Raw genomic sequence first — 14,820 nt, 5'->3', positions numbered from 1 at the left:
GATTGGTAAAATTAGATATTTCTCATTCACTCAACACATTCTCGATTTACTTGAGATTTTGATTTTATCTGTGCTTTGTGAGACCAAACTATTCAGGTTAGTAGAATAGGAAGACACTACTCGAGATCAATGAGAGGAAGCACCAAAGCCTTGGGACAGTGACAGTTCTCAGAAGAGAATGTAGTATGTTAAGAACAAACAAGCACAGGGCATTGAAGCTTCTTCTGTACAAAAATACTGTTCCTCTGCAAACAATTAGAATCCATAAATCCATATAAAGATTTCTGGATTGAGACACTCCTCAGTAAACCACATCATACCAAAAGAGCAAGGATACGGTGTGTAAATACAGCTTAATAAAATGTGAGAATTCAGAAGTTTAGAAAAATGTGCTCTTGCCAACAAAAATAAATAAAGAGAAAAAGAAAAACTGAATGCTAATAAAGGTGTTTGTGATGTGGTGAATTTTAAGAAGTAATTGGAGACCAAATCTAAAAATGCTCATTGGTAAGGCTTTGGGGGCCAGACCATGTTCTGTGGTGAAGACAACATTTACCTAGAGTTGTGGTATAACCATCACGGTCATCATGGCTTTGTACTCGTACACTGCAAGAAATGCACAGGTGTTTATGATTATCTCAGTAAGAATACATTTCAGCAGGAAATAAGGCTTGGGGGTCTATTGGTCCTGCAATTCAACCACTTTAAGGGAGAGAAAATCATGGTGCTCTGACTGAAAAGGCAAATGTGCTTAGTGTTTTGCAGTTGCACTAAATTTATCTTTTTACTCAAGATAGTATTCACAACTGACCCATTTTGATTACATCACCTTCAATGTTAATATGAAGGTGGCACATGTAAAAATATTTCTCGATGCTTTAGGGGAATGTTTTGTTATGTTGTAGAAGTAATACAGTAACTTAGATAAATGACAACAGCACACTACGCAGACTTGTTTTGTTAAAACTGGAGTCCAGGCAGAATAAGGAACTTGCTTACAATCACTTAGAAATATGGATATTTATGCTTCAGGATCAAGATGGGTTATCAGCTGCAATGAGAAAGTAGGACTAATCATTGAAGATGACCCAATGTCAGATCATGGCAGTCCAGAAAGCTAAAGCCTGACACTTACCATGATACTGTATATGGAGCATGTGACGATATATCTGTAGATAGTGAAAAGCAAACATTTAGGAGCTGTTAAAGTTTGACAGCAATATTTTATCTCTCTGGCCCACTCAGATGCTTCACTACAACCTTCCTGCGACCATCACCATCAGCACTATCCTGCTGTAATGTTTGAAGGTCTACCACATAACACAATATGCCAGAACTGACCAAAGATTTATCATCCTTCAGAATCACTAATCTATTTATCATGAATGTTAAACATGTTGTTGAATCAACCTTTTTGTACTGTAGCATCTATTTAGCCTTCCAAAGGTCACCCAAACTCTACTGGTAACGTTTTCAGGTAAAACCAAATCATGAACTCCTCTAGTAGCAGTTGAGGGTAATAGATGCACAAACATAATTTAGACACCTAGACACATTAGTTGCTCATGCTAATTTAACAACAATGTCTGTGTGCAACTACTTTTTTGTAATTGTGTATGTATACATACAGAAACTCACAAGCATATTACCTTCCTTCCTGCCTTCCATCCATCCATCCATCCATGCCCATTGTAGAGCACACATGGAACATTCAGTATATAAAATTGTCATGTACGTTGTTGTATACAAACATTGTCGAAATGCAAAATTTCACTTCATCTTTAAGTGAACAGAAGTAAACCACACACATGACATATTTCTACAGATTTGCAGAGGACCTGCAGAAAATTCCATATTACATTCAAACTCAAAAGTATGTCATTGTGTATGCAAAAGAATTTGTATGGAAAAACTACAAGAATAAATACTTTCCTCTATCCTTTTCACAGAATTCAGCATGCAATGATTGCAGAACAATACTTGGATAGACAGAATAATTTGGAGCAAAAGGTTTTCGACTGATGAAACAAAAAGTAAAATCTTCTAGACGAAATCATAAAACATATTTGGGGGAAAAAAAAAAGTAAATAAACAAATAAAAAAAAATCACCACAGTGACAACCATTACTCATGTTAGTGTGTTCTGTTCCACTTTAGGATAGTGAGGTAGCCCCTGCAACTATATAAACACAATTTGTTTTATATATATATAAAAAAAAAAATCACTCGGGGTTGTGGGGGGGTTTGGGGGTCGAGAGATGAATATACCCAAACATCAATAAATCCTAGAAGATAATAATGCCCCAGAGATAGTAAAGAAACAGAAGCAGAAGATGGTTCAGATATTTCAACAGGACACAAATGCAAAAATACTTCTAAATTGACCCTGAGAGACAGAGTGAGCTCAAACTTGAGTGCATGCAAAAAGACCAAAGATTATTTCTGAAATCAAATAATTTGGGCAGGGGAACCTAAAACAGAAAGACTCTGATGGCTAGAAGACAGCTTTGGAAGATGTGGTCTTTTTAAACTCAACTCCGGAACACCTAACATACTATTTATATAAACATAAGTGGAGCGGTCATTTGGTCGTTTAGTTAATTTATCTGGTACATTCTATTCCCTTTGTGTTTAAATTATTCAATAAAGTGAAAATACAAACACAATCTAAGTATAACATTTTATATTCCATGGTGTTACTCTGGATGGGAGGGTCTCTAAGAGAGAAGTTCTTACATATACATGGTATATATAAAATGTATAACAGAGAGGGAATGAAAGATACATGCAGATTATTAAATGTACGTCTTTGCTGCATGTTACTTAAACATTTCCTGCTGATACCGTAAGTGACTTGGCTTCAGTGTTCTCTCAAACAGAATACAACCACTATCTTTCACACAACACTTCTGTTAAGACTTAGTATAAAATGCAAGTCACTCACACTGGGTGGAGAGATCTTTTTTTGGACGACTGTATGACATCTTTGCTTTTACATGCATTGTACAGCTACTAAAAGGATGGCCAGCTGCACTGCTGTCTATGAAAATTTTGGCAACCTGCGGATTGCTGAAGGTGAGTACAACCAGCTAGATAGTTCACCTGGCCAACCATTCTAAACTCAAATAAGTACAGTACGGAAGACTGAGAGTGGGGTATTGATTGTTGTGGTAAGGGGGACGGAACCCCTGGTAAAAGTAAAGCTTAAAGTATGAATCAATTATTGAATGTTAATGTTTTATGAAGTACTCGGTGGACACAAACAAAAAGGCTATATTAAGTCAATGTAGAATGCAATCCACAGCTGTATACAGAATATTAAAAAATGATAGATGAATATATTATGTACTTCAAAAAGTCTTAGTAATCAAGAATTACAATAAACTGGAGTACAGTGACAATTAAAAAAAATACGATGGCAATAAGGAAAGTAGGGGAATAACTGTTTATATACAGTATGTTCAAAGTAAAGATTGTCTCTTAAAAATGCCACAGACAAAAGCCATTAGCCTAAATTTGAATGTTTAGACTCCGATTAATTAGCAGACACAGGGAGAGAGGTCTAAGTGGCAAGTACCAAAATGAATTTAGATTAATTAGCTGCTTGCTCAATGCACAATCTAACCAAAAGAAACATTTATTTTGTGATTTTATAATCACTTAGATTTTTGTGCTCTCTTTCATCCCATTAAATTATAAAATTTTGTATTAGTCAGTAAATTAATGCAGACTCAAGTTTAATGTTTGCATTGTACAGGGACAGATACCCTTCTCATTTTCTGTGTAACATTAAAAGACTGTAAAGTAGCCACATAATAGAGATAAATGGTGGGGGGTCATTGTTAAACTAGAATGATTTCTAGAGTTTGTGTTTATTTTTCTTCTGTGTTTTTTTTAGATGTCCCTTCAAGACAAAATAGTGTCTGGTCTAATAAGACCTTGCTAGTTACCCTGGCACTTTGTATTACAGCCCTGGTGGTGTTTCTTTCAGTAGGAGGTGTCGCCTGTGAGTACATAATGGAGGTGGCTTCATTTATTTTTTCAGTGGGTTGGTGTATGGCTCCTGCAAATCAAATTGCTCATGAATGCTACACTCTAAATAAAACTTGTATTATGATCTACAGGAATCCAGACACAGAAAGAAGGTAATATGCATTTTATTGAAATGTAATAGTGGAGAGAGGCAGAGTTCAGTAATGTAGACTTTTGACTGCTTTGACCATAACATATGGTTCAAGAAAAATTGAACAATCCAGATTTAAACTTAACAAAGGATAGTGAACTCCCATTCCTAAATACTTAGTCAATATATTATTAATATAAGAAAAGTCACAAAGAATAGTAATAGCATATAAAAGAACTGGCATGTCCCTTTAAATCACAAGCAGTAAATATTCACCAAATCTTTACTAGTAAAGCACAACTGGACAATAGTGTGTGAAACATAACTGAATACAAAGCAACTTTATATACAAATAAATTGATCTCTTTTGTTCCCAAAGATCACCAAATCAATGAAGATTTTCAAGAAATGCAAGAGCAAATCAACATGATCAATTTGACCCTGATGATGTTAAGCTGGGATTTATATTCTCTCAAAGGTCAGTAGTTTCATTGAAAATATATTCCTACATATCACGTCCCTGTTTTCAGCCATGACATGATCAGCTTTGCTGCAACTGGGCAACCAGTGGGTGTGAGACTTACATTTCCATTAAAAAAAAAAAAAAAAGAATGAATAATTAAAAAAAATAGCACAGTGCACTTGTGTTTCACCTGCCTTCCTGTCCTGGGACAATGCACAAATACTAAAGGTGCATGTTTCACCAAATGAGCTATAAAAATTGCAAAGGTTTTTCTGTGGAGATTTCAAGGAAAGCCGGCTGTGCCAATTTTTCTTCAATGAGGTCTCTCCTCCTCCAGATCACCCATTTCCTTTATCATTTAATGACTAATAAATCTTACATTTCCCTTGTCCTTCACTAATTGAGGCCTAATATTTCTCATGCCCTCATGGTGCTTCAATAAATGCCTAGTGTCCTCCCCAGGTTCTATTACTTTTCTTTTCAAGCCCTAATATTCTTCATGCAGGCCTTTCAATCTTAAATGCCTAATGTCTTTTGGTACTGATAGCCTAATGTCCTTCAATGTTACTTCGGTCCTTCACTAATAGTAGAAATAAGGTCACCATACAGCTGTAGTCCTAGGTTGTTGAATGTGTAATGTCCTTCACTGTTTCAGTCTCTTCATATTGAAGCCCTTCTGTTGATCTGTGGGTCTTAGCCCTTTCCATTATAACAGTTTAATGTCCCTTTCACAAACAAAGTCATTTCATACCATCCTTGTATCATTCATGATCCCTAGTCCTTTTTACTACAATGTTTCACATGCTACTCTTACTTATGTTATTGCGCACATACCTTTTTTTTTTGTTCTTTATTTCGCCTTATACAATTTCTTGTATTAGAAATTTGTTCGTTTTCGCTTACCCCTTGGGGTCAGAGTGCAGGGTTGGCCATTGTACAGCGCCCCTGGAACAATTACAGGTTAAGGGCCTTTTGGGCCTCTTTTGGCAGTGACGGGGATTCGAGCCGGCAACCTTCGGGATACCAGCGCAGATCCTGAGCCTCAGAGCCACCACTCCACCCTCCACATTCTTAAAGTTTTTCTTGCCCATTGCATTAGGCAGGCTGCAGGCAACACTTTCCAGTCTGTGACAGGATTTAGAGGTAATTCTGCCTTACAACAGCATCCACCCTGTGCTTTTTGTTTGCAGGCAACATGTCCAGTTCCTGCCCTGTACTGTGGCATATGAACAAAGGAAAGTGTTTTTTCTTCTCCTACAAAAAAAGGACATGGTCCTCAGCAGAGAAATCCTGCTTAAATGAAAAAGCAAATCTAGCAGTGATCAACACCCAAGAGACACAGGTGAGATTTTTTGAGAAAGGTGGGTGGTGTACAGTTAACGAGGGGAGCAATTAAAATGACTATACCCATGCAGATCTACACCTCTTTATTGCTCTCTCTCTTTCTTTCTCCAGAAGTTCCTCTCAAGATTTAGACTAAAGTTAAATTTCTGGATTGGACTTCGCTACAATGATTCTAACTGGAAATGGACTGATGGCTCAACTCTGCACACTTCTGAGACGTGAGTTTTCCAAAATATGATGTCCAAGGAAGTCCCATTGCTTCAAATATTTACAATTGGGGACAAAAATACTCACAGACAAAAGGAATGCTCTAAATAGCCTGAACATTGGTATGTAGAAAAGTTTGCAGAATAGAAAGAAGTCATAGAAAGTACAAACAAATCAAAGGAATAACATCCCTAAAATGAAATATATATATATATATATATATATATATATATATATATATATATATATATATATATATATATATATATATATATATATATATATATATATATATGTAACCTGTATCAAGTAAAATACCCATGATTGTCAAAGAAGGTTGATATGGAATCAAACAAGTACATAGTCACATCCAACCAAGCATTGTGAAACTTTTTCTACAGGTAGGTAGGTAGGTAGGTAGATAGATAGATAGATAGATAGATAGATAGATAGATAGATAGATAGATAGATAGATAGATAGATAGATAGATAGATAGATAGATAGATAGATAGATAGATAGATAGATAGATAGATAGATAGATACTTTATTAATCCCAGGGGGAAATTCACATACTCCAGCAGCAAAAATATTAAATTAAAGAGTAATAAAAAATGCAGGTAAAAAACAGACAATAACTTGAATAATGTTCAACGTTTACCCCCTCTGGTGGAATTGAAGAGTCGCATAGTTTGGGGGAGGAATGATCTTCTCAGTCTGTCAGTGGAGCAGGACAGTGACAGCAGTCTGTCGCTGAAACTGCTCCTCTGTCTGGAGATGACACTGTTTAATGGATGTAGTGGATTCTCCATAATTGATAGGAGCCTGCTGAGTGCCCGTTGCTCTGCTATGGATGTCAAACCGTCCAGCTCTATGCCAACAATAGAGCCTGCCTTCCTCACCAGTTTGTCCAGGCGTGAGGTGTCCTTCTTCTTAATGCTGCCTCCCCAGCACACCACTGCATAGAAGAGGGCACTCGCCACAACCATCTGATAGAACATCTGCAGCATCTTACTGCAGATGTTGAAGGATGCCAGTCTTCTAAGGAAGTACAGGCGGCTCTGTCCTTTCTTGCACAGAGAATCAGTATTGGCAGTCCAGTCCAATTTATCGTCCAGCTGCACTCCCAGGTATTTATAGGTCTGCACCCTCTGCACACAGTCACTTCTGATGATCACGGGGTCCATGAGGGGCCTGGGTCTCCTAAAATCCACCACCAGTTCCTTGGTTTTGCTGGTGTTCAGTTGTAGGTGGTTTAAGTCGCACCATTTAACAAAGTCCTTGATGAGGTTTCTATACTCCTCCTCCTGCTCACTCCTGATGCAGCCCACGATAGCAGTGTCGTCAGCAAACTTTTGCACGTGGCAGGACTCCGAGTTGTATTGGAAGTCCGATGTATATAGGCTGAACAGGACCGGAGAAAGTACAGTCCCCTGCGGCGCTCCTGTGTTGCTGACCACAATGTCAGATCTGCAATTCCCGAGACGCACATACTGAGGTCTGTTTGTAAGATAGTCCACGATCCATGCCACCAGGTATGAATCTACTCCCATCTCTGTCAGCTTGTCCCTAAGGAGCAGAGGTTGGATGGTGTTGAAGGCGCTAGAGAAGTCTAGAAACATAATTCTTACAGCGCCACTGCCTCTGTCCAAGTGGGAGAGGTAATCAATAGTGTACAGATGGTCTCTTTAATGGTCTACTAGAGACAGGTCTAATGGTAGAGGTAGGCATCTCATAGATGTTTCTGAAAGATCACTACCAATTGTTGTCAGGCATCATTCCCTTGAACACTGAATGCCACAAAATGTCATAGGATAAGTGACAGGATCTACTTAATGAATTAATGGTAGGCCAAACTGTCCCTAACAAGCAGCAGAGGTGACTAACTCTTTTGGTATTATCACTGTAGGTGATAATATGCCATGCAATGACAACATTCAAGAATTTTATTTGAATTACTAGGGGGCTTCGCCCCCTGCTCGCTTCGCTCGCCAACCCCCATGTTTGGTTTTCCGGATACACACTTTTAAGATTTTTTTTTTCTTTGAATTGTTGCTATTTCATTAGTTTCACTTTTATTTAAGAACTTCTGTAAAAACAGTATTTGTAATCTTGCAAGTCCCAATATGCTGAATCTTTTTAATGAGGTCAGGACAGGTTTCCCTGTTTGGAATTTCAGCACAGACAAAACAATCTATATCATCAGCAGTTAATAATTTTTTTTACAAAGTAAAAAAGTAAGTAGATTTCTGCATTAGACTCATGTCTGTAAAGTCGTGCTATTTTCCTCTCACAGTTCCAACAGTACATGGGGTTACCAAGGTGATACCCCAGCTTTTGTCTAGGTTTTTGTGCAAGGGCTAGACAGAACGTTTTTGACTCCTGGGGTAAATTTAGCTTTTTAAATAAGTAGACAGATAAATATATATACATGAACAAAGTAACCAATAAATGCATGTGCGGTAAACTCCGTTTTTGAAATTCTCAAGATTCTTTATTTGTCACATGCATAGTTATACAGGACAACACGCAGTGAAATGCATCCTGATCCGCTTATCAAAAACTGTGCAAAGTTAGAAGAATATCAGTTAAATTAACAAAAAGTCATAGATTGAAAGATAACAGTATAGTAGAACATAATAAATAAGTAAAATTATGTGAATAAAGTAGAATTAAGTGTTAAGGTGCAATAGTGTAGTAATTATTGTGCAAAACCAAAGTTAGACTGGTGCATAGTTAAATGAGGCAGTTTGTTTGTTTGCGCTACTGTGATCTTTACTTTCTTTTTTTTTATATTTTCTAATTTTCCTACTTTCATATCCTTTAACTTTCTCCACATGTGTATAGCGCCTTTTTTTTTGTTGTTGTTTTTTTTGAGCCTTTCTAATTTCACTGGTTTCATAGTCTCTAACCTGCTCTGCATGTGTTTAGCGCCAACGTTTGTAAACGTCGTTATGAAGTTCTAGTTTGTCATTTTACTCATTGTCATTTAATTCTGAGCCATACAGTACAATACATAGAACAGAATAAATCCTCAATACAGTATAAAAATAAAAATTCTAGAAGTACAGAGTAGAATTTCACATTAGATGATATCACATAATATGATTTGGATTTGTTTTAAGTCCTGGAGACCTCATTCATCAAGCTGCCTCCCCCATTTTGCCATTCCACATCTGAAATAGCGCTAATCCAATGAAAGAACCCCTCATTCCCACGTCCCCATTCATCAGGGATGACTTTACCTTAGGCAGGCAATCTACAATTTAAAGAGATTGTTATTTTCTTGTGAATTGTTACATATGCATTATTTTCACTTTTACTTTAAAAACTTTTGTAAAAACAATACTTGTTCCTTTATTTCTTGCCCGGCACATGGTTACATCTCTTTCTTCCCAGACGTATAATACTGCTCGTGTTGTGAAGGGTGTTGCGGCTGAACGTACGCTAAGGATATGCCTTTGGATCATTTGCCGTCTTTTTGCTGCTTGCTAGCTGCCTCTTCTGCCTGTCGCATGTCGTTGTTTTAAGAGCTCGGAGCACATGATGCTTGCCTGCCAAAAGCAATCCAACAACTGCTAGCTTAGAGGTCTGTTGACTTGTTTTAAATGATGGCTCACTGCCTGGTCTCGCGTGACGTTGTAAAAGCAATACCTGTCTTTTATTTCTGGCCCCGGGCGTGGTTGAATTCTTTCTTGCAGGATGTATAACGCTACTCGCGTTCATTTGGGGTAGCTGCTGTCGCACTGCCCTTCGATCTTTTTAAAGCCTGTACAGCCACTGTCCTTTTTGCTACGGCCCTGGGATAATCTCTTGGCACCAAGTCTCATGTTTACGGTCCCCGCGAGACGCACCGTGGCAAGTCTCCTTGGTCTCGCGGGTCTTTTAAATGTCTTTCGAGATTATCACGTATCGTAGCCTTGCATTTGCTTTTCATTCCAGGATTTTCTTTTATACAGTATATAAAGAGATAGAGAGACAAGCCTATACTGCATCTGTCTGCAAATTCAAATGTCACCTTTCCCAAGAAAGATGCAACACTCAGTGACGATGACCAAACATCTTCCCATAGTAGTCTAGGTTGCTGAAGCCTGACAAAAAGTCCAGGTGAAAAGCGGTCAAAGAATGGAATACCATAACTATAAGTTATCAGCCCATGGCATGAGGGATTACAGGTGCTGGTCATAAAATTAGAATATCATGACAAAGTTGATTTATTTCAGTAATTCCATTCAAAAAGTGAAACTTGTATATCAGATTCATTCATTTCACACAGACTGATGTATTTCAAATGTTTATTTCTTTTAATTTTGATGATTATAACTGACAACTAATGAAAGTCCCAAATTCAGTATCTTGGAAAATTAGAATATCAATTAAGACCAATGCAAAAAAAGGATTTTTAGAAATGTTGGCCAACTGAAAGGTATGAACATGAAAAGTTTCATTAGCTGTCAGTTATAATCATCAACATTAAAAGAAATAAACATTTGAAATACATCAGTCTGTGTGTAATGAATGAATCTAATATACAAGTTTCACTTTTTGAATGGAATTACTGAAATAAATCAACTTTGTCATGATATTCTAATTTTATGACCAGCACCTGTATCTTCATGGAAGCAGGGCTGGCACCACCATTAAGGTGAATTAGGCATTGGCCAAGTGCACAAATCATAAGGTGGGGGAGGGGAAACTGAGTCGCAGGGCTTACCTACCAAACACCAGGCTGGCGCACTAATAAGCTTGGCCTAGGGCACAAAATAACCTAGCAGTGGCACTGCATGGAGGAAACCACATCTTAAACAGGGACTTGTTATCTATGCACTAGGCCTCATAAACAGAAACACTTTGAATCCTATCAAACTCACTCAGTTGTTCTACTGAATGACTTGCATGTCATTGTGGCATTCTTGGTGTTCTTATTGTGAATGAAATGTGCCACCCTCTGATTCGTTTATCAGTCCATTCTGATCTTCCATGCTGGTTTTAATACAAAATTGGACTACAACCTCTTGGTGAAATTATTTTTGTCAGAATGGATTTTATGCCAACTGTTCCAAGCAGTACATAATGTCATGGTCAGCCTTTAATGCTGATATTATGACAAATGAATCTATTGACTGCGATCAAGTATCATATTATGGTAGGTAGGCAAGATGTATAAGGCTCCTAGCCACTTTAATAATTCCTGTTAAATTATTATCATGAAAGAAAAACCAAGTTGTACTGTACTAGTCTTATTTATGTTTTACTTGTCATTAGCACCTCCCTGTGGTGATTTTTGGAAATTTTTTTCTTTTTCTCTTTCAATAAAGATATTGGCAACCTGGTCAACCATCACATCTGCTAAAGAACAACTACTGTGTGTACATGTCACCTGAATCCAATGGTTCACTCTGGGCAGTAGCAAAATGTGATGAACATAAACACTGGATATGTGAGAAGCTGGCAGCCTGAGGGGCTACCATCCCTTTCACTCTTACCTTAAGCTTAAGCCTTCATCACACTTCATGGTCAGAGTACTCCTTGGCTTGGTATTGTGAACTCTGGATTATAAAAGGTAGCAAAGTAAATATGTATGGTAGTGTTACATTCCCTTTAATAAAGTGATGTTTAGCATATTTGCCTACAGTATGTTTACTTATTTACCAGTCTCTTTTGGCATTTCTGCAACAAAAAAAAAAAAACATCAATACAGGGACCTTGAAAATACCTATTTTCTCCTTCAGATCAATTCAAATATTATGTATCATGCACATAAAGCTTAGGTCTACAGAAGTCCAGCTTGCCCATTCTCCTACCTTACAAAACTCCTTATCACTCCTAAACAAATCCCTCAACCACTGTAACCTCTCTGACCAGAAATGAGTCTTCTCTCTCCTCAGTCTACTTGTCAATTATTAACCATTCATCAGTGTATAACTTCTCAATTACTATATGTTTGGCAAATCCATCAGTACGCTTGAGACACACACTAACTCCCAGAAGACATTTTCCCCAAATGTTCGTAAATACCTACTGAAACCCAGAAAAGCCTGTAAACTACCAATATAATCCAGTCTTTCCTTCGTTTCCTAATGGACCATATCTTATACCCAGGCCTCCAGTTATTCTCAGCAGACCATCAGTCATCTCCACACTCTCTGTCTATATCCTCAAATTCTAGGTCACTCCTAGTGCAACCTGTCACGTCTCACACTGCAAGGGTGTTCCAGTTCTCAAATTCCAGTCACTTGTGCCAATCATATTGCAATCTAACATACAATGATGACACTTGATATGGTGTTACCTTCCTGCTTTGCTTTGACCAGGACCTGTGGCAGTGACCCTTGAATTGTCCCTATGTCCTGCTGATATTTTGAGTCTACTTCTCAACCAATGATTTCGTGACAATAACACTAACATTTTGGGCATTATTATCCATTGTATACACCAGAGGATTATGGGTGAAAAAGCACCAGTAAGAAGTGTAACTAAGTTCCCCCACTTACTCCGAGTTATTCCTGGTGTCTCTGTTTTGTACCAATATAGGCATTTTTTTTATTTTTTCATTCTTATGTAATTGTTGCTCACGAAGATTATTTTGATAGCCAAATAGATGAAAAAATGCCTTCACAGAAACAGATTTATTTAGATTATTTGTTGCTTCAAAATGTTCCTTTATGAAAGGGACGATGCATATTATGCTTGTATATCTCCATCTATCATTTCTTCATGCATCATCCTGAAAGTTGTCATCATGTAATCTCACCTGATCTATAAACTCTCCATACTCTAATTCTCTTGGGTTATTAAATAAAACAAACACTAAAAATACAGTAATGCCAAACTGTCTTATTTCCTCCTACTTTTTATTCACTATTTTTATTATCACCTGTCCCTCTATAAACCCCACCACATACATTTTAATTGTTTTCACAGTGCTTTTTACTATAAGTCCTCATTATTATTATTATTATTTAGACATCTCAAGTGGTTGTCTGCAGAGCAGTAACTCTTGAAGTGAACCGTTACTATCGTAGACGTCAAACTTTATTTTTAAAAGCTCGATTTAAATTACCACAGCCAAAGGGCAGAGCAGAAAAGCCAGAAGCTTTGCTGCCAAATTGTAGAGCACTTGACACGTTGGATGTCAACTTCTACTGCCTTGTATACGTATGTGTTAACAACCTCATGTCTTTTGCCTCACAGCCAGCTTGACAATTTCAAACTACCATAAACGGCTATAACTTTGGGAAAAGAAACGACTTCAATTTCTGAAAGCAGTTGTTTGCACTCTTTGTTTGTAGATCAAATTAACACACTTAATAAATAAATGATTGTATTGAAATGTCACATTTGTTCAACTTATCAAATCTATATTTTTACCTCTCAGTGTGCAATAATACATGTAAATATTCTACATCAGCCTGCATCTGACCTGATCACTGCAGACTGTGATAAATTCCTTCACTTTTTCCGTGATAAAATTATCCATCCATCCTTTGACTTTCTGCAGCGAATCTGGTTTGGGTCATTGGGGCAGCAGTCTAAACAAAGACGCCAAGAATTCTCTTTTCTCTGCCACCTGCTCCAAATCCCACAGGGTTACACCGACTCATTCCCACCCAGCCTTGGTCTTCCTCGATGTCCCCTCCCAGTTTACATGCTTGAAAAATCTCCCTGGCTGAAGTCTAAGGCAGTGTGAAGTTCAGGTGCACGATACAGCCCGCCACAAGCAGAGCTCGAGGAGACACGCGAAGGACTGGATCCGCCAGGACCTTGGAGATGAGAAATAACGAAAGGTAAAGTTGGCGTCTTGTCGCCCTCTTGTGGTAGATCTACAAAACTGCAGCACGTACATGGTTTTTTGAAGGTGCGCTTGGTCAAGAAACATACCTCTGTCATACTAAATATAACTGCAGGCGATACAAGTGCCATACATTAGTGTCCACATTGACAGATAATATTATATACTGAAAAAATGAAAGTCATGAATAATGATGTAACACTCATTACGTGGTATCCATTGCGAGAGGCGCTACATAAACAAAAGAAACAAAATAACTTATTTAGAGCTCCATAATGGTGTTCAACATGAAAGACACGATATGAAACAATAACAAAGAAAGAAAGACTAGACATTCATTAAGTAGTATATGCAGTAATATTGTCCTCAATGAAAGGTGCTATGTGAATTTAAAAAGACAAAGTACGAAAGAAACGAGAGTAATGGTAAAAGATGACGATAAGCAACAAAAAGGCAAAATTGCCATCTTGTCGCCCTCTTGTGGTTAATCTGCAAAATTGCAGCACATAAATGCAGTAACTTGGTTTTTTGAAGATACGTCTTCATTGGTCTTTGACTTGGCGTACCTGCAACAGATGTTTAGTATTTTATGTACCTGGTATGGTTGTAGAAATGTAGTGTGGAAAAACTGACATCTTTATTTCTGCTATTGTTGTTTATTGACACGGTTCAAGTAGTAACTTCAGCAATATTTTAAAAACTAGGGGGCTCTGCCTCCTGCTCGCTTCACTCGCCAACCCCCGGGTTTGGTTTGATATTTTCATGGGAATTGTTACAAATGCATTATTTTTACTTTTACTTTAAAACGTTTGTAAAAACAATACTTGTCCTTTATTTCCGGCCCCGGGCGTGGTCAAATCTTTCTCGCAGGACATATAACGCTCCTCGCGTT

At 37.6% G+C, this 14,820-nt stretch overlaps 1 protein-coding gene across 1 annotated transcript; it reads left to right on the top strand.

Annotated features, from left to right (window-relative positions):
- The first annotated feature begins 2,303 nt into the window (after nt 1-2,303).
- Nucleotides 2,304-11,755, top strand: LOC114669034 (asialoglycoprotein receptor 2-like). The gene is made up of 6 exons (XM_028825133.2): nt 2,304-3,075; nt 3,899-4,006; nt 4,503-4,601; nt 5,777-5,928; nt 6,042-6,148; nt 11,455-11,755. The coding sequence occupies exons 1-6, from the start codon at nt 2,997-2,999 to the stop codon at nt 11,594-11,596; spliced, it is 687 nt and encodes a 228-aa protein (XP_028680966.1). The 5' UTR covers nt 2,304-2,996; the 3' UTR covers nt 11,597-11,755.
- The last annotated feature ends 3,065 nt before the right edge of the window (nt 11,756-14,820 follow it).

The sequence above is a fragment of the Erpetoichthys calabaricus genome, chromosome 18, assembly GCF_900747795.2.
Source record: "Erpetoichthys calabaricus chromosome 18, fErpCal1.3, whole genome shotgun sequence".
NCBI classification, from domain to species: domain Eukaryota; kingdom Metazoa; phylum Chordata; class Cladistia; order Polypteriformes; family Polypteridae; genus Erpetoichthys; species Erpetoichthys calabaricus.
Note: the sequence above shows the minus strand (reverse complement) of the source record. Positions and strands in the feature narration are given on the sequence as shown.